Source organism: Urocampus carinirostris, chromosome 3, assembly GCF_059441175.1.
Source record: "Urocampus carinirostris isolate Australia breed hairy pipefish chromosome 3, RoL_Ucar_1.0, whole genome shotgun sequence".
NCBI lineage: Eukaryota > Metazoa > Chordata > Actinopteri > Syngnathiformes > Syngnathidae > Urocampus > Urocampus carinirostris.
In genome coordinates, this window is record NC_142351.1 from 62,071,609 (window position 1) to 62,098,985 (window position 27,377).

Here is a 27,377-nt window from a genome sequence, read left to right on the forward strand (position 1 = left end):
CTACATACCGAAGCCATAGCCCTCCAAGTGTGTTGCTAGAGTCAAAAACACTGACATTCACCAAACATTCATTCCACTCACTCTTCCCAACCTGACATCAGACAATAAGCCAACAGCACAACAACGGGTGAGTTGCTGTGCCTTGTATCAGCAGAGGTCAGGCAGCATACACTGGTTTACTCGCTCCGCATCATATGGTTCGATCCCACCTCGACCCCCTTGCTGGCCCAAGCAAGCCACCCGGGGTTAGCCAGTTCAAGCTGCGACAATATCGTTCATTCCTAACTATCCCTTGCCATTCACATCCATCCCCAGCACACACTTTTGCATCCATTAGATTTAACTGACCTCACACCAAGAGCACGTTTCTCCCCATCAATCCAACCACATTTAGGCTTTCCTCTCATTCTATTTCTCACCACTTCTGCACTAAGTCCTCTCCTAGGCAAACGGCATTTATCAATTGTTTACGTATGTCTTACCGTAAGAGAAAATAATCTACTTTCAACTTTTTAAGGACACCCTCACCTTAATATAAAAGTTTAAAGGAACAGTTGTATTATTTAGCGCCTCCTAGTTGTAGAGAAAAAAAAAAAAATATATATATACACACACATATATATATATATATATATATATATATATATATATATATATATATATATATATATATATATCATATATATACAAAATACACAAACTATGATATAAATAAACATTTAAAAAAATTTGCATTTATTTTACATTATATGAGCTAATTGACAGCCATATTGCTGCTACTGGTAACCGCAAGCCTCAAAAAGGCTGGGTGAGAAAATAGTTTGTATTCACAATATTGCACTGCACAAAACAAACAGGCAGCACGGCGGCGCAGAGGTTAGCGCGTGTGCGGCACAGTTCTGTGGTCATAAGATCGAACTTGTGTGGTGTTTGCATGTTCTCCCTGTGCTTGCGGGAGTTCCCTCAGGGCACTCCGGTTTCCTCCCACATTCCAAAAACATGCATGTCAGGTTAATTGCCCGGTCCAAATTGTCCTTAGGTGTGAATGAGCGGGTGAGTTGTCAGTCTCTGTGTGCCTGCCCCTGCCCACTGCCCGAGGATGGCTGGTATGGGCTCCAGCACCCACGCAACCCTACTGAGGATAAGCAGTGCAGATAATGGATGGATGCACAAGACACAAACATTTAGTGATCAAAATATGCACAAGTCCCTTTATTGTAAGTAAAGCCCGTGCAAATTACGGATTAATTTAAACTTTTTCATATTAATTCATTTATCGGCACATCAATGCTTAATGTTTTGTGTTTTTAGGTCTCATTTTCTGTATCAAATTAAAAACTATATTTGAGAACAGTGAAATGTTTTTATCTAAGATCATCTTGTGGAAAACCTTATTTGGCACAGTTTCACCTGGACCCTGGCTCCAGAGGCCCCCAAGTAAATTGAGTTGAAGAATTTTGGTATTGGGGAGTTTGGGGCAGGGTCAAAAATAAAGTACCGTAATCCCTCGCTTATCGCGGTTATTGAGGACCAAAACCACCCGCGAAAAGTTAAAATCTGCGAAGTAGCGAGGCCCCTTCAAAAATGCTTAATTTTTTTTTTTGTAATTATTTTATTTTAGCATTATTATATTTTAGACCTGCGAAGCTCTGAACCCGCGAACGTGTAACCACGAAGTAGCAACGCCCCTTCAAAAATGCTTAAAAAAAAGAAAACATTTTTTTATTTTTTTTTATTTTATTATTACCAGCTTATTACCAGCTCAGTAGCCTAGATGGTAAGGCGCCCGCTTTGAGACTGGGAGGTCGGTGGTTCGCGCCCCGGCCGAGTCATTCCTAAGACTTAAAAAGTGGTCGGCGGCGCCCTCAGTTGGCTGCGGCTGCATCGGCTCGCTACAACGGGTCAGGTGCAATCGACATTTCGTTCTGTGTACATTGTTATACCAGCTCAGTAGCCTAGATGGTAAGGCGCCCGCTTTGAGACTGGGAGGTCGGTGATTCGCGCCCCGGCCGAGTCATTCCTAAGACTTAAAAAGTGGTCGGCGGCGCCCTCTGTTTGCTGCGGCTGCATCGGCTCGCTACAACGGGTCAGGTGCAATCGACATTTCGTTCTGTGTACATTGTTACACAGAATGACAATACAAGGAAATTATTATTATTATTATTCTTAAGACCCACGAAGCTCTGAACCTGCGAACGTGGAACCGCGAAGTAGCGAGGTCCCACTGGACTGTACACAAACAAATGAGTCAACACAGGAGAAGGTTCCAAATTGGGAATTTTAATGATATTGTTTTCTCCATAGCAGAGTGCATTGTTTATAAGTTGCAGAAGAAGCCGAATCATTCACTTAAAGCTAAGGCTCTTTTCAAATGCCAAACTTCAGTAGACAATGCAGATATTTTATTTTTCGTTTTATACATTTAAATGTTTATACATATATTTTTTTTCAATAGTTTTCATAAATTATGTGTCTTAATTGGGTAAAATTGAATTGTAAATATCTTTTTTTGTATTTCATGTTTTATAGCACTGCAGTGGTAATATTTTGAATTTTTGTTTTGTTTTGCTTTTTTTTCAGGGATTCTGGTTTTGTTTTTTACTTAAAATGTATACAGCGTGTCAAAAGCTAAAATGGTTTTGTATTTTACAATTCATTTTTGTAGATCCACAATATTTGTATATATTTTTGTTTTTTCACTTTAAATTTGTTATGTGTAAAAAGGTAATAGTTTAATATTGTATTTTATCCTGCATTTGTTGTTGCACTGAAAAGTAAATAGTCATAATGACTGATTAATTTCACCTGTGCCCGCTCGTTTGGCGTCAGCCGCTGCTGGCTTCCTGATTGGTTCCCCGTCCTACTTAAGCTAAGTTCTTTCACTCGCCTGTTGTCAGTCCATCAGCGTACCTCTGTTTCTAAAAGGCAAGCATTTTGACTCTGACTCCCGTCGGTCCCGCTTTTTTTCATCCATTTTCCACCCATACGTCCCTGATTTCCCCGTTTGTCCGGATATGACCCGTTTTGACCCCGACCACGTTTTACTCTCCTGTTCCGGCTAGCAACCTTTTTTTCCGTCTTCGACACTACGATCTCCCACTCCGGAAGATCCACTCCCTTATTCGGAACACGTTCCAATTCTGTGAGCGGCTTGCTTCCCGCGTCCAGCAAGCACCGGATCGCGGGCGCTGCCCTTCCTCTTTATCTCAATAAACTTGTGGTTAACGTTACGCATCTGGGTTCTAATTCCGTTCTGGTCGTGACATAAATATTTTTACATTTTGTTGTGTTGTTTCCCTGGGATTTGAAAGTTTAGGTCAGGTAAAAGTTCACAGTAGATTAACAGATACAAAGCAGAAATACACGCCATGGTGATTGCAAGCATTCAAAGTATTTATATGGTATGGGAAACATTGGTTTAATGTTTTACTTCAATGTCTTGAAATCCACTCAAGGTAATAGAATAATTAGATGTTTAAATTATGACACAAATATCAGGAATGCACTCAATTTTCGCCTCCAAAAATTACTAAAAGGGCATTTTGTTTTGTTTGTTTTTTGTCCAAACATTGGCTAAAGTTTACATGTTAACAATACAGAGCTAACAGATTTAAGCATTTTTAATTTTTAAACATGTTTTCTGTGTGACATTGGAATCCGTTTGTCCCCTTAGCTAATTAGGTGGTGCTATGAGGGGCAAGAGATTAATTTACCAATATTTCATTTGGACAAATATGCCATTACTTATTGTATTAGACTGTGCTTACTGCACTTTAGTGGTCGTCATATACAAAAAAAAATGTCCCCAAAATATGTATAGTAAAGGGGTAAGGGGAGATTCTTTTCTCAAAGGTTTGTCTCTTTGCTTTTTTGTTTTTGTTAGCCACAAGTCTGACTTAGGCCAATGCTTACATGCTAACATCACAGAGCTAAACATTTGTTGCATTCGACTGCGCAAGCCCTTGCTCCATTATAATCAATTGCCTCCTTGTGTTTTCTGGTCACTATTCTAATTCCCTTTATAGACTTAAAGGACCCAAAACTAGGCACTTATAATGAAGGGAGACACAATTCTTCTTTAGAATTAACCAAAAAGTGTCTTTTTGCAGTTAATATGGCAGCAAAAATGTATTAAAAAACAAACAAACTTAAATGCCTTTTGTTTTATGAGAGTAAAGTACTGGATGTCCCAAAAATGTATACAAACCTTGAATTAAATAGCCAATAAACATGCTTTTCTATTTCAGTTGTGATAGTTGAGTTAGAATGGCGGACATTGGCCCTAAACAAAAAAGTTCACTTTGGAAAAGTGAAAATACAGCTGAAGTGCAAAGACGTGTTGGGGCATCTGTGTGTGTAGCTCTTTCCACAAGTCCGTTTTTTGCAGTCTCATTCCACACACATGCAGCCCCACTCAGCAATCCCCCCCACAACCCCAGCACCTATCTCCACCTGCTGCCCAAGGTGACTGACTACAAAACCTGACTCTACTGTATGACCAATAATATCGCAAAAATGTGCCATAAAGTGCAACTAACGATACAACATCAACAACCAAGTTTGAACAAATGAAATAACATGAAATTAAATGATGAATGCCATTTAATGCATGACAGCATGAGCTCTTTCCTCAGCCTACTTTCAATCATCCATTCATTCACTTCATGCGGTCATTCACACGTGTCTTGCATTTACATAAACACAATGCACTCATAGATTAATTGTGTCTTAATTTCGATTACTGACACTAGAGAGACATAGACAAATGACAAGAAGACCCAGAGTGTGTTGAAAATGTACTCGGTATGTTAAAAAAAATATTAGGTTCTTGATTTGCTCTTAATGTGAACTACAACAGTATATCGTATGCGCAATGAGAAGGATAAAGTATTTCTGCTCAAAACACAATTGTACGTGGTTGAAATGTGAGCACGTTTTTGTTTTACTAAAACTGATTTATCCATATCTGTCAACATTTACGTTTTTGCCGTACAAAGTACGTTTATTATGCATTTCAAGACCTGTACGACGTCCAAGAAAATCTGTACGGAAAAACGCAAATTTGTCAATTATGGGTACCATCCGGTAAACACCGACTATCACGAAACGGCATATCAATCAAGTCAAACGAATCTCGGTGTCGTTTTTTTTTCGTTGAAAACGAAGCGAGCGGTTTGATGCAACTGTGCGCATGCGTCTGCCGCCTGGGGATTTCCCATCATGCATTATTCCGAAAAAGATGGTGTGAGATTATTTTTTATTTTGTAAGGGAAAATACGACAGTTTGTACGGGCATGGAGCCGTGGAGGTTGACAGGTCTGTTTATCTCATCTCATCTCATTAGCTACACCGCTTATCCTCAGTAGGGTCGCGGGGGTGCTGGAGCCCATCCCAGCAATTATCGGGCAGTGGGCAGGGGACACCCCGAACTGGTTCCCAGCCAATAGCAGGGCACACAGGGACAGACAACTCACTCGCTCATTCACACCTAGGGACAATTTGGACCGGCCAATTCACCTGAAATGCATGTTTTTGGAATGTGGGAGGAAACCTTGAACAAAATTTTGTAATTGTATTTAAATTTCGGGTTTTTTATCTTGAATTAACATTCGGAATTGAAGTAATCCAAAAGTAACTGAAAGTAATCAAGTTACATTACTGCAATATCATACCTATCAACCTCCACGCCTCTATGCCCTTACAAACTGTCCTATTTTACCTTACAATATACAAAAAAAAATCTTACACCAAATACTTTTTTAAACGTGTTTATGTAGTTCAACATGTTATATTGTAAATGTTTTTTGTAATATTATGTATACCATTAATTCACATTTTGTTGTGAGACACTGAGTTGCTAGACATGAATTAGGTTTATTATAAAAAAAGTTCAAAAAATAAGTAGCTTGGACGTTCACTGTAGAAGGAAAAAATACATGCAAATATGAATAACCTACTCTTCTCATGGGCTCCAGAGCAAGGGAATGTATAATAATATTCTGAAAAATAGTCAGTGTAATATAGTGTAATAATCTGTGAAGCCCTTTGAGACTCTTCGTGATTTAGGGCTATTTAGATAAAAAATGACTTGACTTGAAATATAATTAAGTAGAATAATACATTTTCTTATTCAAATTATTAATTCATTTTCTGCATTAAATTATTATTGGTAATATACCGATTAAAGGGATAACCACAAACCTGTCTTTTTTCATTTTCTCCTTTTATACTTTTTTTCTTAACTTCTTTTTACAACATAATAATTCGTAATATAATGCATCAAAGCAATTGAGCCGTTTAATGAGTTGAGCCGAAAAAGACGGTACTCTAAAAAGAGACGGACTTCCTTGCACTACACAACTCGAACTTATTTGACTTGATTGATTTGCCGTTTCGTGATAGTCGGTCTATACCGGATGGTACCCATAATTGTCAAATTTGCGTTTTTCCGTACAGATTTTCTTGTACGTCGTACACGTCTTAAAATGCATAATAAACGTACTTTTGACAGGTATGCAATATTAAGGGATTCGGATTACGTTACTGATTACATTTTTCAACAGGCAATTAGTAACTATCAGATACATTTTTAAATTAACCCAACCCTCTCAATGACGAATACAAATATGTGCGCACGCTTTAGCCTCTCGCACAGGCTATAAAAACATAGCAGCGTTACTCCCGTGTGAAATTCTCCCACTCAACCCCCTTTCACAGTGTGACAGAAGCCGCCTCATCTCATTAGACAATCTTAACAAAAGCATGGTTGTCCCGGCAACGGCTCCCTGCATTTCCATGGCGATGGCGTGGCACGTTACTCATGTTAAAGTAATGGACTTTCTCCCTCTGCGGGGGAGGAGGCAATGCAGACCAATGGCCAGCAATGGTACGCCATCAATTCCGGAGCTAGATGTGTATCCTGAGCTTGAACAGAGTGCTCTCTGCTGGTCACATTTTGGTGTTGAAGGAAACGTCCTGGAAACGTGAAAGAATCCGTGGGAGCTTAGATTTAAAAGTTCATGTGGGAATGACGCAAATAGGCGGTAAACTTACAAGGATTAATTCAGATTGCCCGTGTTTGTTAAGGATGTGAACAACTGCGTCGTGGATGGTGACGAACAACTTGCTCTTTAGGATGCTCGCCGTGAAGAAGCCGGCTCCTTCAAGCTGATCTACCACGTAGGCTAGAAGCAGAAAGAACATTCTTATGACGCAGAATAGAATAGAATAGAATAAAATATACCTTTATTGTCATTGTTACAAAATGGGTTAAACATATTGTGACAACGAAATTGGACGTTGTACTCCAGGTTCACATTTAACAGTGAGGATAAAATAAAACAAGGTAAAGGAACAAAGAAGATAAGGTTATAATTTACACAATATTTACACAAGAAATGTGGGAATGTAGGATGTCACATACAGTTTTGGGATCGTATTAGTGCAATATGCAGTAGTGCAAAAATAGGCAGCATTGTGCAAAGTGAGCATAAGCATGAACCTGAGTAAAGCTTAGTAGCCCTTCCATTAGAATGTTCTAGGAAGTTTAATTTCCAACAGCCATTAGTAAAACATGATCAGTGTTTTAGCCCTCCTGTTGTCATTGGGTCAAAATGACCCAACATTGTGTTCAAAAAACAATAATGAAAATCCCCAAATGATTTTTTTTAAACTAAAGCTTTATGACGTCTTCTAGATTGTTCCCAAAAGCATAAAAAATTAAATGGTGTTTTAATTCACATTTTCATGTAAGCTGTAAAAAAAAAAAAAATTAGGCTCAGAGTTTTGTACACAACAATGAATGTTTCAATGTTTTAGTTGTGTCTTAGGTCATTAAGTAGCAGAATTGTTGTCTTTTATATTTTTGCATTGTACTTCACTTAAGGTTCGCCAAAATGCCACCTGCCCAATCATGCATCCATTATCTGCACCGCTTATCCTCAGTAGGGTTGCGGGGGTGCTGGAGCCCATCCCAGCTATCCGGACAATTTGGACCGGCCAATTAACCTGACATGCATGTTTTTGGAATTTGGGAGGAAACCGGAGTGCCCGGAGGAAACCCACGCAAGCACGGGGAGAACATGCAAACTCCACACAGGAGGTTCAATCTCATGAACTCAGAACTGTGCCGCACACATGCTAACCACTGTGCCGCCGTGCTTCCCCTCCCCCCATTCATGCAAAAAGTGACAAAAAATTTTTTTAAAAATAAAAATTTATTTTATTTATTATTTAGATAGAACATTTAACCAAATTAATTTTGAAACACTCAAGATTGCAGCAAACTAAAAAATTATGTCATTTGTTTATTGAGTTACAATAAAAATTTCCATACGAAAAGGTAATAAAATCCCACCCCAAACAAACTCAAAACTGACAGGAAAAAGAGTGATTCAACAATTTGCTGTTATTGCAGTAAATTACAAAAAAGCTATTACAAAAAACACACTTGATAAGTGCATCATCATGACGCCATGATTCCAACCAATAGCCGACAAGCATTTTTTATGACATTGACCAGTGGCAAACAGGAATCTTAGATGCTTATAACTGGCAGTCAAATGCATAAATGCAAGTTGAACTTTATGATTCCTTAGGCACCAGGAAGAATTTGTCGTTTATATTATGGTGGAAAATGGAAAATGTGTGATATTTCACATCGCAGTGAGAAAAGATCGTAAGATGGGGACGTTATATCCCTACCATAGGTAAGAGCACATCTAAAATATCCAGCCTGACCCAACCCTGGCCCGCAGTTATTAAGCCTGACTCAGCGCGAGCCTGACCAATTAATTTGATTTGTAGGACAGAAACTGAAGCAAACCAGAGATTTCATATTCAATTTGTGAGGACTCGGGAAGAGAAAAGGCGATCTTAGCTCACTTCTCTGGATCCGACGGTGTTGAACACTGTTGCGCCTGAGCAGTCTGCGCGGGCGGAGGGGTCGGAATCATTCGTGCGGATCTTACACCGCACTACACTTATAGCCTTCCTATCCCCAGCCACTTCATCCAGCTCATCATCTTCAGCTAGTCCTCAGTCATCCCCTGGGCCTCCTGCTGGTGGGGAATGCCTGTAACACCTCTAGAGGAAGGCGTCCAGGAGGCATCCTTATCAGATGCCCGAAACACCTCAACTGTCTCCTTTCAATACGGAGGGGCAGCGGCTCTACACCGAGTCCCTCCCGGATAATTTAGCTTCTCACCTCATCTCTAAGGCAGAGCCCAGCCACCCTACAGGGGAAACATATTTCATCCACTTCTATCCGGCAGCGTGTTGTCTCGCTCACGACCCACAGTTCATGACTATAGGTGAGGGTAGGAGCATGGATTGACTTGGAAAATCGAGAGCTTTACCTTTCGGCTCAGCTCCCTCTTCACCAAGGGTAAAGATCTTACCTCTAAACCCTACTACAGTACTATTGTACTTTTTTTTTTTTTAACCTTTTTATATATATTGTTACAATTTTACCATTTCCGTTCGGCAGGTTGTATTAAACACCTATCAGGCTGAATTTGGCCCGCAAACTGTAGTTTGGCCACCCCTAATACAGCGCCACACCGAATTGATTAAATTCATCTCTTGAATGCTACTGACCTGGGCAGCCAGCGAGATAGACTCCCACTCCCACGTCTTGGAGGTCTCTGAAGAGCTGAAGGCAATAGAGCCAATTAAAAAACAAAACAAATAAAATGTGCTCATAAGATGTATCAATTTACATTTTTCAAGGTTTTTACAGCGACCGTGTCCACAAAATTGGCAGTTGAGAGGTCCAAAATGATGCTGTGTGGAGCATCGGCTTGTTCTTTGTGGTCTTGGATGCCTTTTAAAGCCTCAATGCCGGAATTGGAGTCGGGATTCGTGTCGAATTCGTAGGCCCAGTTCACTTGTCCGTTACCAACTGATGTTTGGGTCAGATTTCGCCCTTCTACTTCTGCTGGGATGTTATTTTCTTCCATGGAGAATGTACTATTGTGGAGATTTCTGGCTCCCTGTTTAGGGAAAATACAATTATGAGAAAACTTCTCACATTTCTGCATAAAATCTCCATCAAATGTGATTGGATCTTTTTCAAAATCACAATGATTGAACAAAACAGTGCTTTAATTACACAACACCAAAACATCTAGAAATATGCATTTTCTGATTAGGATAGCACGTATGGGATGACAGGAGAGCGGGCAGGGTGGGGGAATAAGCTAATGAACCCTCTGACTAAAGAGATTCAAAGAGCAATATTTCTGCTTTTACTAAACCCACCCGAACATTTATAGGGTTTCTATATTTTAACAAGGATAGCATACAAATGTCCTAATAGGGAGTGATAAGTTTATTCTTTTTTTAGTAATGGACACCTGCAAATGAGATTTCATAGGATGCCAGTTTGTTATTTTGACTATTGTTCACTTTTTCATACCACTGTATTTTGCAATCATAGGTGAAATTTCAATTTCAAATTACATACGTGTTGCTTTTTGTTTTTTTTCTCAGCCTTCTGTTGCCTCTTCAGGTTTTCCTTTTGTTTCTTCTTTTCTGCCAGAAGCTTTCCGATTTGAATGCCACTCTGTCAAAAAGATGATAATTAGGGATGCGAAAATTAAAATGTTAAACCCTCGACCAAAAAAAAAGGAAAATTCAGCACAAAAAATAAAGAAAATCTTTGCATTGACTTGCTTGGACAGGTGCAAAATTAAATGGGTTATAACTGACAGGTATATTACTATATGCTCATGTTAAGTATGTGTTTTCTTAAATAATTTTAAATAACAAAAAAGGCGTGTAAGTGCTTAAAAAATCTAGTTTGACAACAAGGTGTTTCAGAAGCAAATACAACTTTTGCGAGCTCTTAAAATCACAAAACATCTGCAAGTTTATTGTGCTTTGAGTAGAGTGGCTGCTTAAAATGTAAAATAAAAATCCTAAAGTTGCTACACTGCGCAAGGCAAACCTTCTCTTGTAAGGCTTCCAAATACATTTCAGCATTGGTGTAGTAGATCGTTGCAGAAGAACAGAAAATTTTGATTCCAGGAATCTCTTTGGCCTGCAGGCACAGAACAAGAAAATGTTAATGAATAAATTATATTTTATTTATATTTCATTATATATATATATATATATATATATATATATATATATATATATATATATGTGTGTACGTATACTTATATATGTTCTAATTAAAACATGTATATTTCTCCTTAATTGACCATAAAACATGTAAACAAAATACAACATTTGATATTTTATAAGTAACGTTAAAAACATAGTCAAATAAGAACGATCATACTTAAATTGAGAGGGTAAAAATATATGCTTATATCTCGTATATTGATTAAAAGATGAAAAAAGGTTGAGAAGCACTGCTTTGTTGGTGATATTACCTCTTTATATGTGTCTACGTCCAGGTATAAGTCAGTGGCTGGCACTCGGCCCAAGATTGAATAACGAGGCCTGAATATGAGTGAAATAAATAAATCAATAAATAATAATATAACACATAAAAGTATATGTACAGTATTTTTCAGACTAAAAGGCGTGCCTAATTGGGCAGAAATTTGAAAGTGCGTCTTACAATCTGGTGCACTGTGTACGTGGATAGAATTGGAAATGCATATAGTATTTATTTGTCTGTGATATTACATGAGGTTTATACTTCCATATTTGTGCAGAGATTGATCAATCGAAAAATATCACGGACCAAACTCGCCAAACATTGTATGGGGAGAACATGAAAACTCCGCACAGAATTTGAACCCATGACCTCAGAACTGTGCCGCAGATACGCTAACTACTCAGCCGCCGTGCCGTCTCCATGCGCCTTTTATGTGTAAAATATATGACAAAAGACAATTTTTTTTCAGGGGTGCGCCTTAAAGTTCAGAAAGTACTGTATATATGAGAACAATATAATATGGACGTACAGCTGTGTTCGGAAGATGACCGTCAGCATAGAAAATCCGATGGAGACTGCCAAACCCAGATCCAAGTTTAATAGAATGGTGCATATGAATGTTACCAGCCACACCAGCTAGAGGGCAGTAAAAGCTAATCACTTGTTCTCTTCAACCATTAAAATTATTTTTTTTTGAAGATTAAATCATACTAAATCAGCCTTGCTTGACTTCCACAGTACCGGCACGTCCGTGAACTGCTTGAACATCCCTTTTAAGTTCACAAATACTATTGTAGATAAGACTGCCTGAAAAAAAAGCACAGATAAGCACAACCTCGTTAGGAGCGTAATTGGTTTGACATTCCAAAGCAGAGAGAAGAGGATGAGTCATCTACTACAGAATTCCGTCAATTTTTACAGGTTTAATCCGTTATCCGCATAACCACCCGTAGTAGTAATCAATCCCTCGCTACTTCAGGTATAGTATTTAACAGCGTCAGTACATAGTGGGTTAAAAAAAATCATTTTAAATTTGTAAAGTGTCAAACACATATTCAAGCCTTGCTATGTATTGGATGCACGATTGCACAGCTCATTTCTTTCGGTTTGGTTGGTGGAGGTGTGCCATTGTGGCTCCTGCTCACAGCAATTGTCGATCTGGGATAATGGATCGCGGATGCACAGCTACTGTTCATTTTAGGCAGAAAGACCTGGAAAGAAAGAGCTACCACGCATGATACAAATTTTCTCTTTTGTTCTCCACTCTCTGCATTAGGCGACTTAGGATAAAACAGTGCAGTTCATTTCAACTTGGCCACAATGGCACATTTCAGTAGTCCAAAACAAACAAAATGAAGTGCTCTGCTGTCCGCTGCTCTAAGAAATAGATAATGGGTCAAGGCCACAACTGAGCATTTCATTTTAAGCATGCCAGAATGGCACACCTCCCGGCAAAAGTTACTTCTAACAATCCCCGCTCGCAGCAATATGGGCATAAAGGATCGCCGCTGCACGAGTGGAGTTCATTTTTTGGTGGACAAAACGGCAAGAACCACCAGGTCCAACAAAAATGATTTCTGCCAGCCCAAGGTTTTGGCAATATGCACCCAAGGATAATATATTGCAGCCTTACGTGTACATTTCCCTTTTTCGGGACAGAACAGCAAAAAAGCCGCCAGGCCCCACAATAGTGTGCTCTGCTGACCTCCACTCACAGCAATTGTCGATTTAATGGATTTCGGAATATTCTTCAACCCGCAATGCACCGATCCCAAAAAGTACAAAGCTGAAAGTAGCGACGGATTACTATAGTCCTAAAAACAATTCATCCGGACCGCTTTAATCAGTGGTCAGGAAACAGAAGGCAGTTTTCTGATCGGTTTGAATTTACTGATGCTCTTAAAGTGACGCTGTAATTCCGCTAAGAACATATTAATCTGAAGAACCTAGAAAAATCTGCGATGCACCAAAATTGCAAAATGGTGAGGGAATACTGTATCAACAACAATGTGGCCTTTCTATCTATCTATTTGTATACCAAAGTCATATCCCCCTAGTGGGAGGTTGCTAAAGTCAAGAGCACATTCTCATTAACCAAACGTTCATTCCACTTCGCTCTTCCCAATCTGACACAGAACATTAAACCCACAGCACAACGAGGGGTAAGTTGCTGTGCCTTGCATCCCTTCATCAGCAGAGAACCCCAACAGCATACACTGGTTTACCCCCTTTGCATCATATTGTTTGAACCCACCTCAGCACCCCCGCTGGCTCAAGCAGGCCACCTTGAAGCCCAGGTTAGCCATTTCTAGCTATCAGCTATTCCTAACTTAATGTGGCTTTTGAAATGCCTTAAAAAATCCAATAAAGTCAATACCTTTGGGAGCGCTTCAAAAAGAGATCCAATTTTCAAGACGGTGATCAGAACGATGATGGAGGAAATCAATCCCGCCACCTGATAAAACCAAAATTGACTTAATATCACTTCATCTTAACCCAACCAAATTTTCTCAGCGGTTTACTTGAGTTTTTCCCCCAGTGCTCTCCTGAACAAGACTTCTTGACAGCGAACTCGTCACGGAATAACACTGAAAGCAACCTCCGATGGTGTTACTGAGGCCGAGGGCAACAAGTTCCTGGAGAAAATAAACAAGCAATGATTAACACTTAATTATGGTTCCTGTGGTCGTATTACCTCGTTTACCCTCTTGTCCGATAACATTAGTGTAGCGTGGTTAACTTTATAGCCAGGTTGACTCCTCGTTGCCACACTAAAGCATCGGCAAACATATTTAAGTGTGCGTAGAACTTGTTCCCCATAAATGATTCATTAGAGTGGCTCTTAAGAGTCAAGTGCTCATACTCTGTTGCTCAGCTTGGCATGCCTTCACGCATTACGTTCAAAGATAGTGTGAAAATTGTGAAACTTGAAGGGACAGTGTCATTTTTTTTTGTCGGATTCCTTTTTTACAGGATAAGTAAATACTATGTTTTCCGGACTATAAGGCGCACTGGGATATAGGGCGCACTTTCATATAAAGTATTTTGTTAAATATTTCTTACAAAAATTGGATTGGAATAAACAAATCGGTTAGTACACTTTTCAAAAAATGGGGAAAAGCAAAGGCAACTTGTCGTGATTGCCTAAGTGAAGTCACCTGGGGCAATCGTTTGGCGCGCCGGAGCGCACTTTCTGATTGGCTGACGTTCTCCACTTAAGCGGTCTGCGTCCAGAGATGGACGTCCGGGTATACTCTTTGTATCCCTGAGTGTTTCTCCAGACTACGAGGTACCCACGACTCTTCTTGGCTGATTCATGCCTGCCTTCCATTTTTGACCTGTTTTCCGTTCCACGTTTTGCGTCCTACTCTCCCGTCCCGGCCACCGACTTACCGCTCAGCTGTACTTTGTGTCCACCCGTCACGGAGCTGCCATTCCGCCCGAAGAGGCTGACGACCGAAAAGCGTTGACGTCCCAAGCCACCCCCAACAACTCTTTCAAATAAAAGCACTTTTGAAACTGACGCAATTGGATAAAAGAGTCCGTTCTGGTTCATGACACAACTCAGCCGGCTCCTCATTATAATAACATTTTGTTGTGACAAAACACAGGAAGGGATACACGACAAGATATATAATAGTATACGCAAAATCATTCAGTGGTCAAATATTACACACTAGGGCTTTAAACCCCAAAAGTTATTATATGATTAGTATATACAAATAAAAAGTGTATTGTTTTTTTTCAATTACTGATAAGGACGAAAGTTAAAGTTACTCGGGGCAGCACGGCAGCGCAGTGGTTAGCCCGTGTGCGGCACAGTTCTGAGGTCATGGGTTCAAATCCAGCTACCAACCTTCCTGTGCGGAATTTGTATGTTCTCCCCGTGCTTGCGTGGGTCTCCTCCGGGCACTCTGGTTTCCTCCCACATTCCAAAAACATGCATTTCAGGTGAATTGGCCGGTCGAAATTGTCCCTAGGTGTGAATGTCCCTATGAGCCCTGCGACTGGCTGGCAACCAGTTCAGGGTGTCCCCTACCCACTGCCTGGAGATGGCTGGGATGGGCTCCAGCACCCCCGCGACCCTACTGAGGATAAGCGGTGAAGATAATGAATGGATGGATAAAGTTACTTGGTTGATCGATGGTGAAAAACAATGGTATGTTTTTTGTTGGAAAAGATCAAATTGGGCAATTTCCTGCCACACACAGGACAAGTTCTCACGGTATACTAGTGTGGCACACTGGTTGAAAAACACTGTCATAACCTATGCGGAGCCTAGAAGTATCACACTTGCATTATTTTGCCCTCACCTGGTTACTATCCACCTTGTAGCCATGTTTGAGTGCAAATGTTTTGCCAAGAGAGATATTGATAGCATAGCCCACGATAGCCACGGCAAAAGCGTCCCCAACAACCGCAGAGAAAAGCGTCACGTCTGGAGCTTGAGGGGTTTTCAGTCTGCAGAGAGGAAAACACTCGAGATAAGAGAGGATTAGGTGCAAAACTAACATTTACTTTGACTAGGGATGCACCATGACTATCTGGCCGAAGCGATAACGGCTGAATATGACGCCACAGTAGAGAAAAAAGAAACGTTAATTAGTCACTTGACACCAGGCTATAATATTCAACCAACCAACACAACTTGTTGAAAAAATCTAAGTAATTATGTTTCTCCTAAAAATATATTTTTATTTTAAATAGAAGTGGCACCACTTGATTGTGTCTCCTATCCATAATGAGCTTGACAAACCGGAGAGCTTTGCTTATAAGAAAAAATGGAAGCATTTATAAGCCTTATTAAAGTACATTTGCATTTTCTATTCAAGTACTAGCACAACTTGGTTGTGTCTCCTCTCTTCCTCTCCACAATGTGGGTGAGGCACCAGAGAGTTTGTCTAAAAATAAAAATACAACCATTTATGTTCCTCATTATATTACATTTTGATTTTCTATGAATGCAGTAACCAAACTTGGTTCTATCTCCTCTCTGGAACTCTACATATTATGCATGAGGCACTGTACAGATTGCCCATAATCAGACTCAAGTTTCAGCTTGTTGTGATTGTTCGGGCTTCTGAAATGTAGTCAGTATCTTGAGTTGAGGTCTTGGAATTTTTCTTTCTGTAGCACCCTTGCCTATGCTCTGTTTTGGGAATTCTGCACAAATAAGTATCGCAATGGTGCTCCAATGTGTCATTTATCTGTACTATTCATTGTGTACGTATTTGAATGTGTTGTACTCTTTTCATATTATCGCTATCATTCATTTGCTTCGTGTTTGCAGCTATGAGACTCCTACAGCTGTAAATGGACAAATGTTACTTTGGCCTGATGTAGCGTTTGAATATGTATTTTGATAAATTGTAGCTACTATTGTGTAGAGCTAAGATAATGCCAATTGATAAAAAAATACATTATCTATTTTTCTTAGCCAAGGCATGTGTCCCATTCCGTATTATTGGAGTATAATGTTTTGAACTGACATATTTTCATAAAAATATCGGGTATTGGTCTCCAGAGCCAGGATCGTAAGGAATAAGATATTTTTTTAAAAGTAATCGGATGCCTCTCCAGGCATTTACAAGGGAAGTAAAATTTCTATTTTGGCCGATGACGCTTTTTTCAGTGGCGAAAAAGAAAGCCAGCTTCAGTCCTGTGAAGTAGTGACTTCCAGCCTGTCAGGGGATAAAGTTCGGTCTCCCTGAGTAATTACACCTGACCAAACAGGATTTATCAGAGGTAGGCATTCTTTTTTTTCAATTTACGGTGCTTATTCAATATCTTATAGGATGCTGACATCTCTGACAAACTGATTTTGCTGGATGCAGAGAAAGCGTTTGACTAGATTAGAGGAATAATCAGGTACAATTCAGAGCATAAAATATCATTTTATGGAAATGATTTGTTTTTATAAGTTGCAGACCTCCCCATATCCATCCCTGTCGTTTTATCCACACTGACAAAATTCTGCTCACTAACAGGCTACAAATTGAATCTTGATAAGAGTATGCTCATGCCAATTACTGCAAAATTAAATCCTTTTGGAAAACTATAAAAAAACAATTTACATATCTTGGTATAGATTTCACAGACAAATATGGACACCTCTTTCAGGAATTTTTTTTCCTGCTAATGAACCACACTAAAGACGACTTTGTGCACTGGGCTAAGCTAAAACTCTCACTGATTGCTAGAATCACCTCGATTAAGATGAATGCTCTCCCTAAATTTCTTTACCTCTTCCATTGCCTCCTAATTTTTGTAGCACACGCCTTTTTTTTTTAGAAAGTTGGATAGATTAATAACGGTTTTTACTTGGGACAAAAAGACACAGAAAATTTGAAAAGACTCTCTACAGAGACCTAAATCTGCAAGGGGTCTCGGGCTCCCAAATTTAAGTTTTTACTATTGGGCAACAAACCTAAACATGATTCAGTATTGGTTACAAAGTGTGCAAATGACTTCATCCAATGTGGTTGGGGATGGAGGCAACTTATAAAAAGCCAGCGTCACTTACTTCCCTACTACACTCCCCTATTTCAAACTCTCATGCAACCTTTATTGGTCCATCTAAATGCCGTGACTTGTTCTCAAAAACGGCTCTGAACATTGGCAAATGTAATTACACCCAGAGTGACTCAGTCAAAAATGTAGGTGTCATTTAACATTCCTAAAATTCGCCCTATCCTGTCTCAGTCAGATGCGGAGATTATAATTCATGCGTGTGTTACCTTCCGTCTCGATTACTGTTATGCACTACTTTCTGGTCTCCCAAAGTCCAAAAACAAGAGCCTTCAGCTGGTACAAAATGCTGCAGCGAGGCTTTTAACGAAGACAAGAAAGTTTGATCACATTACCCCGATTTTAGCAAACCTGAATTGGCTCCCTGTTAGCTTAAGATGTGATTTTAAGGTTCTGTTGGTAGTATACAAAATCATGCATGGCCTTGCTCCATCATATATTTCAGATCTAATTTCCCCCTATTCTTCGGTCCAGACCCTTTACTCTGAAAATGCTGGTCTATTAGTGATTCCACAGCCAAGAAGAGATCCGCAGGTTTGAGAGTGTTCTCCATTCGGGCCCCAATGCTGTGGAATGCTCTTCCCCCTGAGATCCGATCTGCAAACTCAGTGGAAATGCTTAAATCTAAGCCTAAAACACACTTCTATTCTATAGCATATGAATAACCTATATTTTATGTTGACAGTATCTGCGTATCTGTGTATTATTTGCCCTCATGTAGGTTTAAGATCAGGTGATGGTGTCAAAATAGTCTGTGGCTTGCAATTATATGTGATCTGTGCAGCCCTTTGAGACTCTTTGTGATTAAAGGCTATACAAATAAACATGACTTGACAAAAAAAACACTTGAGTTAAAACTACACCTAAAATTTGGAATGTTATATATTATGTTTAGTGTTTTTGTATGTGGCCCTCTAAGGAAAATATTTGGAGGGTTCAGGTTAGTTATCTCTTGTCAGCTTATTGCCGTCTTTATCCTAAAGACTTACCCGCTGGGGATTTCGCCCACAATGTCAATGGAGTATTTTTCTGAAAGGCCGCAAAAATGAGTGATGATCGTCGCCGCTATGATCTGCAAATACGAGTGCCGGGGTCAACTGTCGCCTCAGTTGTTTCTCGCAATAATATCCAATCAAAGTATATTCTTCCCAATGAAAAGATATTTGGATTTTCTGTAGTAGCACAACTTGGTCGTGTCTCCTCTCTTATTCCCAGGACTTACCACGATGAGTTCTATGGGAACAGGCATGGGTAGCCTCTGCTTGTAGCATTGATTAATTTCTTTGACCACGATGAGAACAGCAAGCGACACAAGGCTCACAACTAACTCCGGTACAAGCGTCTTAGGCAGCAAACGGCAAATTTCTATCAGAGTCTGGAAGGAAAAACATTGCAGTTGATTGTTTAGACCACAAATATGGGGGATTGATTAGATTAGAAGGATCAATATGGGTTAGATCAGAAAGATCGTTTCTATAAAATTATTTTATATTATTTTTAATAGATAGCAGTTCATTGGTTATTTTAGAAGGCTTGGGATTTGTTTTACCAGAAAAATTATCTTGATGCGTCATTAGGTGATAGCAGTTGGTTAGATAAGAATAATCAGCCCCGACAAACAATCTTCATGCGGTATTACTTGATTTGTGTTGATATGTCACATCACAAAGAAATAGCAGTTTGGAAAAACGATCAACATGCGGAGTTACATATTAACAGTGGATTGCTTGGATCAAAAGATAAACATTGGTTATATCAAACCGATCAAGAATGGTTAAATCAGAAAAATCCATCCTGAGAAACGATCTTCATGCTGCGTTACACGGCAACTTCATTGTTTGTATCAGAAGGATCGGGATTGGTTACATCATAATGGCTAGTCCTGATAAAAGATTTTGATGTGGATTGGTTGGATCAGAAAGATTAACATTGGTTATATCAAAAAGATCAGGAATAGTTAGATCAGAAGAATCCATCCTCACAAACAATTTTTATCTCGCATTAAGTGATAGCAGTTGATTGGTTAGATCAGAAGAATCCATCCTCACAAACAATTTTTATGTCGCATTAAGTGATAGCAGTTGATTCGTTGGATCAGAAAGATCGGGATTAGTTAGATCAAATGGGTCAGTCCCCACAAACATTTTTGTGCAACATTAAATGATAGCAGTTGATGGTTGGTTAGTCCCGATAAATAATTTTGATACAGCATTATGTGATGGCAGTGTATTGGTTTTATCAGAAATATCACCATTGATTAGATCAGAAAAATCAGTCCTGACAAACAATATTCATTCAACGTTATGTGAAAGGACTTGATTGGTTAGATTAAAAAATTGGGGATTGTTTAGATCAGAAGGACAGGGAAACTTCAAAAAGAGTCCTGACAAACGATAACAATGAGGCATTATGCGATAGCAGTTGGTTAGTTAGATCTGAAATATCTGCCCTGACAAATGATATTCATCTCGCTTTTCTTCATAGCAGTTGATTGGTTGGATCAGAAAAATGAGCTTTAAAAACGATCTTCATGCGGCATTACGTGATATGAGTTTACAGGTCGGATCGGAAAGATCAGTATTATTTAGATCAGAAAAAATTAGTGCAGAAAAAGGATCACCATGCAGAGTTATGTTGATTGAAGAATTGATTGGTTGGTTTGGATTGATCAATTTTGATTCAATCAGAAAGATCAGGAGTAGTTAGAAAAGAAAAATCATTCTGACAAACGATTTTCATGCCGCATTACGTGATAGCAGTTGTTTAGTTAGTTCAGAAAGATTAGGATTAGTTAGATCAAATGGGTCAATCCCCACAAACATATTCATGCAGCATTACATAGTAGTAGTTGATTGGTTAGAACAGAAAAATCAGGATTGGTTATATCAGAAAGATTGGTATTGGTTACATAAAAAACACAGTCCTGATAAGTGTGATAGCAGTGTATTGGTTATATCAAAAAGATCACGATCAATTTGATTAAAAAAAAAAAAAAAATCAGTCCTGGAAAACAACCTTCTTACAAAGTTATGTGATAACAGTAAATTGGTTAGTTCAGAAAGTTGGCTATTGTTTAGATTAGAAGAGCCGGTTAGACCAGAAATATCTTGACAAAAAATCTTCATGCTGGCTTATCTGAGAGCAGTTTATTGGTTATATCAGCACGATCTGGATTGGTTGGATCAGAAAGATCAGGATTGGCTATATCAGAAAGATCAGGATTGTCAAGATCTAAAAGATCAGTCCTGACAACCGATCTTTATGCGTTGGTACGATGACACTAGTTAATTCATCAGAACAGAAAGATCGGTCCAGACAAACAGTTTGGGTGCAGCGTCACGTGATAGCAGTTAATTGGTTAGATTTGAAAGATTGGGATTGGTCATGTTTAAAAGGTCAGGCTTAGTTAGACTAAAAAGTTCGGTCCTGACAATCGATCTTCACGCGTGCTATGTTGACACCAGTTGATTTGTTGGATCAGGAGGATCGGTCCAGACACACAGCCTTTATGAGGTGTTACGTGGTAGCAGTTTAAATCAGAATGATCGCCTCTGACAAACGATTTTGGTCCGGTCTTACGTGATGGTAGTTGATTGTTAGATTGAAAAGATTGGGATTGTTTAGATCAGAAAGATCAATAACGACAAACTGTATTCATCCTTATTTTCATGATAACAGTTGATTGGTTTGATCGAAAGATCAGTCCTGAAAAACGATCGTCATCAGGTGTTAAATGATAAGTTATTTGGTCAGATCAGAGAGATCGTGCTCAGTTAGCTCAAAATACCGGTCCTGACAAAGGATCTTCAAGCAACATACTCACGTAAATGAGCGAAAGCGGGCCAGAGAAGCGAGCCGGCGACACCCCGAACAAATATTTGAGCTGGGACCCCAAGACGTGGCACGCAGATCCGGTGGTATAACCTCGCACCAGCGGCTCGGACAAGTACGTGACCACAAAACCAAACCTCACAACGCCCAACAGGATCTTCCGTGAAATAAAACCAGTCAAAAACATCACCACGGTTAAAAAAGCTTGTGAAAAGGTGGCAGCGCACCTGAAACAACCCTGTCAAGACTGTGAGTGAAACGGCGATTTGGACTCTGTAAGCATCCCTGGCGTTGAGATCGATACTTTCCGTTCTGTTGGTTCCGTTCACCACAAAGTTAGCGTCCGGTGCTAGCCGCTCGGTTACACTGCCGATCATTATGCTGATCACCGCAAAAGTACCTGTAAAGATAAACAATAGCGTATTGAAACAGACTCATCCGTGACTTTAGTCTTTCGACTTACCAATCGAGATGTGTCTTGAAGTGCCGAAGATAAAGTAGACCAGTACTGGGTAGAGTGAAGTGTACAGACCAATCACAGGGCGCAGGGAGGCCAAAAGAGCATATGCCATACCTGGTACAAAAATATTTTATAGTATTCACGAACTATAAGTCCCACCAGGCATAGATTGCATGACAAAAAAGGAAAAAACAAACAGTAGACCTCTCAGATATATCATGAATCCATTCTGAGGTGGGGATTGCTAGACTAAATTGTCGTATAGTGGGGGATAGAAACCTTGGTGTCATGATTACTGATTCAGGGCACCTGCGGCTGCCCCGGTGGCGCCAACAGCCCTGGTCGCTGATTGGCTCCCTGCCACTTTTTAAACCCCCCGACTCCCTGTTATCGGCGAACCTTCAGCTCCCGCTAAAGCAAGCCTTCCGAACCTGACTCCCTGTTTTTTGACTACTGTACGTTTCCCGGCTTCGACCTGTTTCCGTTTGATCACGTCTCTGCTCCTGCGCCCCGAGAACCCGACCTGCTTTTCCATCTTCGACACCGCTATTGCTCGCCAGAGAAGTGCCACTTCCGCGTCCCGAGCGACCTGCTCCCCACAATCAACTATCACTGGATCGTGGGTGCCAGCTTACGTCTCCTTTCTCAATAAAACTAAGAAACTAACGCAATTGGGTTCCCGTCTCCGTTCCTGGTGTTTGACACTTGGCTAATTAGCTAATGCATCCCCAACACTTGGTACCACAGGTAAAAATAGAAAAAAGTGTTTAAAAATATTGTATACACGTAACCAAATGGTATACAGCAAGAACTACTTATTTGTAATACATATGCATATGATTTAATAAGATTTTGAATAAATGTGAAGAAAAAAAATGACACTTTATTCACCTTTGGTTTGACTTGAGCTGTAAAGTGGAGGTAGTGGGTGGATGTTTAAGAGGGGTGGGGGGATACTGGATTAAAATTATAACTCACTTTAAGATTGATTGTTCTAACCTCAGAAGTTTCATGAAGCCATGGCGCAAACTAATAGCAGTATAACATCTTTTTTTATGTCGACCAATAGCAGACAGGCAACTTAGTTTTGTAACTTGACATATGTATGAGCGCCACGAAGAATTTATCTACGGAGACTCAAATTAACCAATGCGTGGCAATTTTTGTCTCATTTTATCGTTCAGCTTTTTGTGAAGTTTTTGGTTTTTCTTGTACCCGTAGCAGCAAGATGTCGGACAATCACATCAGCTCCCTCTAGGTGAGCCTTGTGTTATGTAACATAAATTTCTTGACAAATGAGTACTTAAAATAGCCATGTTTAAATGATATTTTTCAAATCTATAACTTTTTTTAATTGAGTTTGATTTTACCACTTAGAGGTGCTTGATAATGTCCTTTAAATTTGACTATCACTTGCGTTTACCCACTTTAGTATTTCCTTTGAAGAAGTCTTATTATGAGTTACCCTGTGGTAAGTGCATGATCCCCACACTGCAGCCGGATATCAGGTCCCCAATGGCGTTCTCTCTGATGGAGTATTTTGGCAGCCAGGCCAGAACCGGAACCCAGCTGAACAGGATTTCTTTGGCACGGGGAACCGAACACCTGACAAACACATTCATTGTCTTACAGGATCAATGTATGTACAGAGCACAACATACTATCATTCATTTCCTAAGATGATTTATTAAAAAAACAACAGCAATGAATGGTCATTGGTTGTGGACTTTGGTCTATACAGTAAATACCACAAAAACTGAGCCTTGATGAACCAAAAATAGATACTGAGAGTTTCAACATGTGCGACAATGTTGGCCTTGAAAAAGTAGCCAGCTGGCTGAGAAAACAAACCGGGTGTTTTTTCAACAATGATAAAATGTAGAAAGTGATAAAGACTACTGAATTGCCTCAGAAAGGGAGTCGCGATAATTGTTATTTCATTATGAAAAGCATCAATGTATAATTATCATAGGAACTGCACCCTGCTGTAAATTCTGCGAAAAAAATATCATAATCCGTTGGAAGACTGTATTGGTTTTTCTAATTATTAGTCCATTAGTTTTTGGATAGTAGAATGTATTCAAATAATTAAAACAATAATTAATTGTTAAATAAATACTGGTTGGTTTGCCCGTTCACAGCACAGTTCTGAGATCTTTCAGGGCGAGTTTGCATGTTCTGCCCGTGCTTCCGCGGGTTTCCTGTGGGCACTCCAGTTTCCTCCCACATACCAAAAAACATGCATGCCAGGTTATTAGGCTGGTCCAAATTGCCCCTCGGTTTGAATGAGCATGTAACATTTTGTTAAGAATTTTTGTAGGAACATTTTTTTCCAAGAGAGTAACTATTCAAAATGTAACAATTATTTTTCTCATCCTTCAAAACTAGAAAAATTAGAAAGAATATGTTGGAAAATTCTGATACTTTACCTCAATATCGATTACAGTATTTTTGTCATTTCTCTAGTATTGGGTTGAATTGTATTTTCTTTGCATCCCAACAAAAAGTAAAACACAAATAATAATTCTTATTAGTTCATTTTTACATTGTATATTTACCAAATACATTCATTATCATAACGTTTGTTTTTTATTTTACATTGGACAGCTCTGATAAACACATCTTTGAAAAGTAGCGTTGGCTCTGAAAACTGTGGTTGCATGTCAGACAAATCCCCAATAATTGTAAAGCACTTCTCGGCCAATAAATTGCCACTTAAACTAAAAAACAACAACTGCAGAACAGAAACATGAAAACGTTTCCAATTGTATTTTATTTATTTATTTTATTCTATCCAACTGAAAACTATGATGTCTATATACAAGAACAGCTTGTTCACTTGAAAGTAAAAAAACTTTTAATGTGAAATTTTGTGAAGTTTGTGTCGGACTAAGCTACTTAGTTACTCACCTTTTATCATTAGCTCGCTTATAATCATTAAGTGCCTGCAATTTTTCAGACAGTATATTTATGACCTGCGATTGGCTGGCAACCAGTTCAGGGTGTCCCCTGCCCACTGCCCGATGATTGCTGGGATGGGCTCCAGCCCCCCCACGACCCTACTGAGGATAAGCGGTACGGCTAATGAGATGAGATGAGATATTTATGACCACATATCATTACATCATAATGGACCTCAAATTAAATGGGGAAAATCAGCAGAACTACTTCTAGACCTGGTTCTTTGATTATCATTGGTTTGGTTATTATCATTGGTTCACTCATTATTATCAAATACCTTCATCATTAACCTCAGACTTTTCAGACAGTATATTTATATTCGTTTCAGTACATCGTTTGGCCTTCAAATGATAAACAAAGCAAAACACAAGAACAACTTGAACACTTGTTTCGCTTATTATCATTGGTTCTCTTATCATTGGCTTGCTCATTTTTATTGGTTCACTCATTATAATCAAATGCCTTTATCAACGAAATCCAATTTTTCAAACAGCACGTATATCACCACATTTCAATGTCGTATGGCCCTCTAACAGCGAATAGTTAATTAAGCAAGTGGGCGCCTTGCATGGATGACTCTGCTATCGGTGTGTGAGTGAGTGTGTGAATGGATAAAGTGTGAAGGGCATTGTATAGTTAAAGAGCTATATAAGTGCAGCCCATTCACCGTTTTTAACCTTCAATTTTTCAAGGAAGTTATATTTGTAACCACTTTTGATTACGCCAATTGGCCCACTAATGGCGATTTGTGGCCCAATCATTAGCATTGTTTCACACATTATCATTAAACACCTTCAGAAATGAGCTCCAATTTTTCAGATGGCATATAGATAACCACATTTCGATACGTTGATCGACACTATGATGGCATCTAGTTACTCTACAAGTGACAATACAAGAACACTTATACACTTGTTTCACTTATAATTATTGGTTTGCTTACTATCATGAAAAGCCTTTTTCAATCAGTTCAAATTTTTCATATTTACAACCACGTTTTATCATCATTTGGCCCTCCAATGGCGATTAGTTACTTAGTAAAACACAAAACAGATTTGTACAGGCTAAGAGATTATCATTCGTTCGATTATTATTATGAATTGCCTTCACCAAGAACCTCTGATTACCTTATAGAGCCTTTGAGACGTTCCCTGATGGTGGTTTTGGAGGACCAGGTCCCTTTTTGTGCCACCTGGTCCAATTGCGCCTCATCCAGAACCTGCCGTTGTATGCAGTACTCCCCAAAAGAACCATCCTCCATGTTTTTTTTATGTTTATAGAACCTGTTCCTGCGTAGTTCTATAGACCTGCTCTGCAATGAAACTGCCACTCGATTGCAGAGGAGTGAGCAAGCGAAGGCGGCCCTTGTGTGCTCTACTGATTAAAGCGGCCTTCCTTAAAAGGTGGGAGTGACGTTCAGTTCCCTGCCCTTATTTGATAGCTCCTAACGTCAGTTTCCCCCCCCCCCCCTGTATGTATAAATATAAACGTCTGAGGTTGTTTGAATATTTGTGTTCACTCGTATTTCTTGAGACTGCTTTCAAGATTTTTATTCACTATGGAGTATGTCAAGTTTTTGTTTGGTTTTAATTGAATGTAACTTGGGTTACGATTAAATATTCAGTGTCTTTTTTAAAGAACAAAAAAAAAAAAAAAAAAAAAAAAAAAACTTTAGGGCTAGGACCTTAGCTTGGCCTTTTGGCTGAGAGTAAGTGTCCCGGCTCCTAGGCTTTGTAGCGTATTATGAACTGACCGATAACGGATAATGGATAATGAATAACGAAGATAGAACAATAACCCTTAAAAACCCCTTTTAGCATTACTTTAGGGACAAATTATTGTTTAAGGACATTATGGTGGTCCAAATGTGTCCAGACCAGAAGTGGGCAAACTTTTTGAGTTACTATTTTGGAGAGCAATAATCTTTATAATACATTTGGGAGGTCCCATTGTGGCTAGAGTTAAGGTTTGCGAGCTTGTTCTTGAATAAGACCTTGGTTGGGATTAAGTTAAGCCAGTGTAATGGTTAAGTTAAGCTTTTCTGGTCCCCAAAATAAATGCAAAGACTAAAGAATAATACTAACCCTAACCCTAAAGACTTGATATAATTGGAAATTATTTAAATGCAACACAAACTTTTTCTTCTTTTTCCCTGTTTTTTCCTACTTTTTAAAAATTCCTTTGAAAAAAAAATCTTTTTGTGTT

General features: G+C 39.2%; 1 protein-coding gene across 2 annotated transcripts; it reads right to left on the reverse strand.

The window, feature by feature from the left end:
* Positions 1–2,260: 2,260 nt before the first annotated feature.
* slc26a6l2 (solute carrier family 26 member 6, like 2) lies at positions 2,261–26,530 on the reverse strand. 2 transcript variants are annotated; one of them, XM_088332887.1, is made up of 19 exons: positions 26,300–26,530; positions 23,677–23,816; positions 22,215–22,325; positions 21,979–22,151; positions 21,744–21,908; positions 19,143–19,295; positions 18,910–18,992; positions 15,706–15,853; positions 13,915–14,028; positions 13,770–13,847; positions 12,104–12,199; positions 11,922–12,028; positions 11,382–11,451; positions 10,949–11,041; positions 10,466–10,564; positions 9,720–9,992; positions 9,598–9,652; positions 7,054–7,184; positions 2,261–6,975 (listed from the first exon to the last, which is right to left on the reverse strand). In XM_088332887.1, exons 1-19 carry the CDS (start codon positions 26,431–26,433, stop codon positions 6,949–6,951), a joined length of 2,250 nt encoding a protein of 749 aa, XP_088189013.1. In that variant the 5' UTR covers positions 26,434–26,530; the 3' UTR covers positions 2,261–6,948. The 2 variants fall into 2 exon arrangements, with proteins under 2 accessions (XP_088189013.1, XP_088189014.1); XM_088332888.1 differs by lacking the exon at positions 21,744–21,908.
* Between the last annotated feature and the right edge of the window lie 847 nt (positions 26,531–27,377).

What these genes read in the sequence shown, in the direction of transcription:
- slc26a6l2 (XM_088332887.1), bottom strand. Translation starts at nt 26,433, where the DNA reads ATGGAGGATGGTTCTTTTGGGGAGTACTGCATACAACGGCAGGTTCTG. An exon ending in TTCAAGACACATCTCGATTG is followed by an intron (nt 22,152 to 22,214) that starts GTAAGTCGAAAG and finishes TTATCTTTACAG; the next exon opens with GTACTTTTGCGGTGATCAGC. An exon ending in TTCCCATAGAACTCATCGTG is followed by an intron (nt 18,993 to 19,142) that starts GTAAGTCCTGGG and finishes TCGTATTTGCAG; the next exon opens with ATCATAGCGGCGACGATCAT.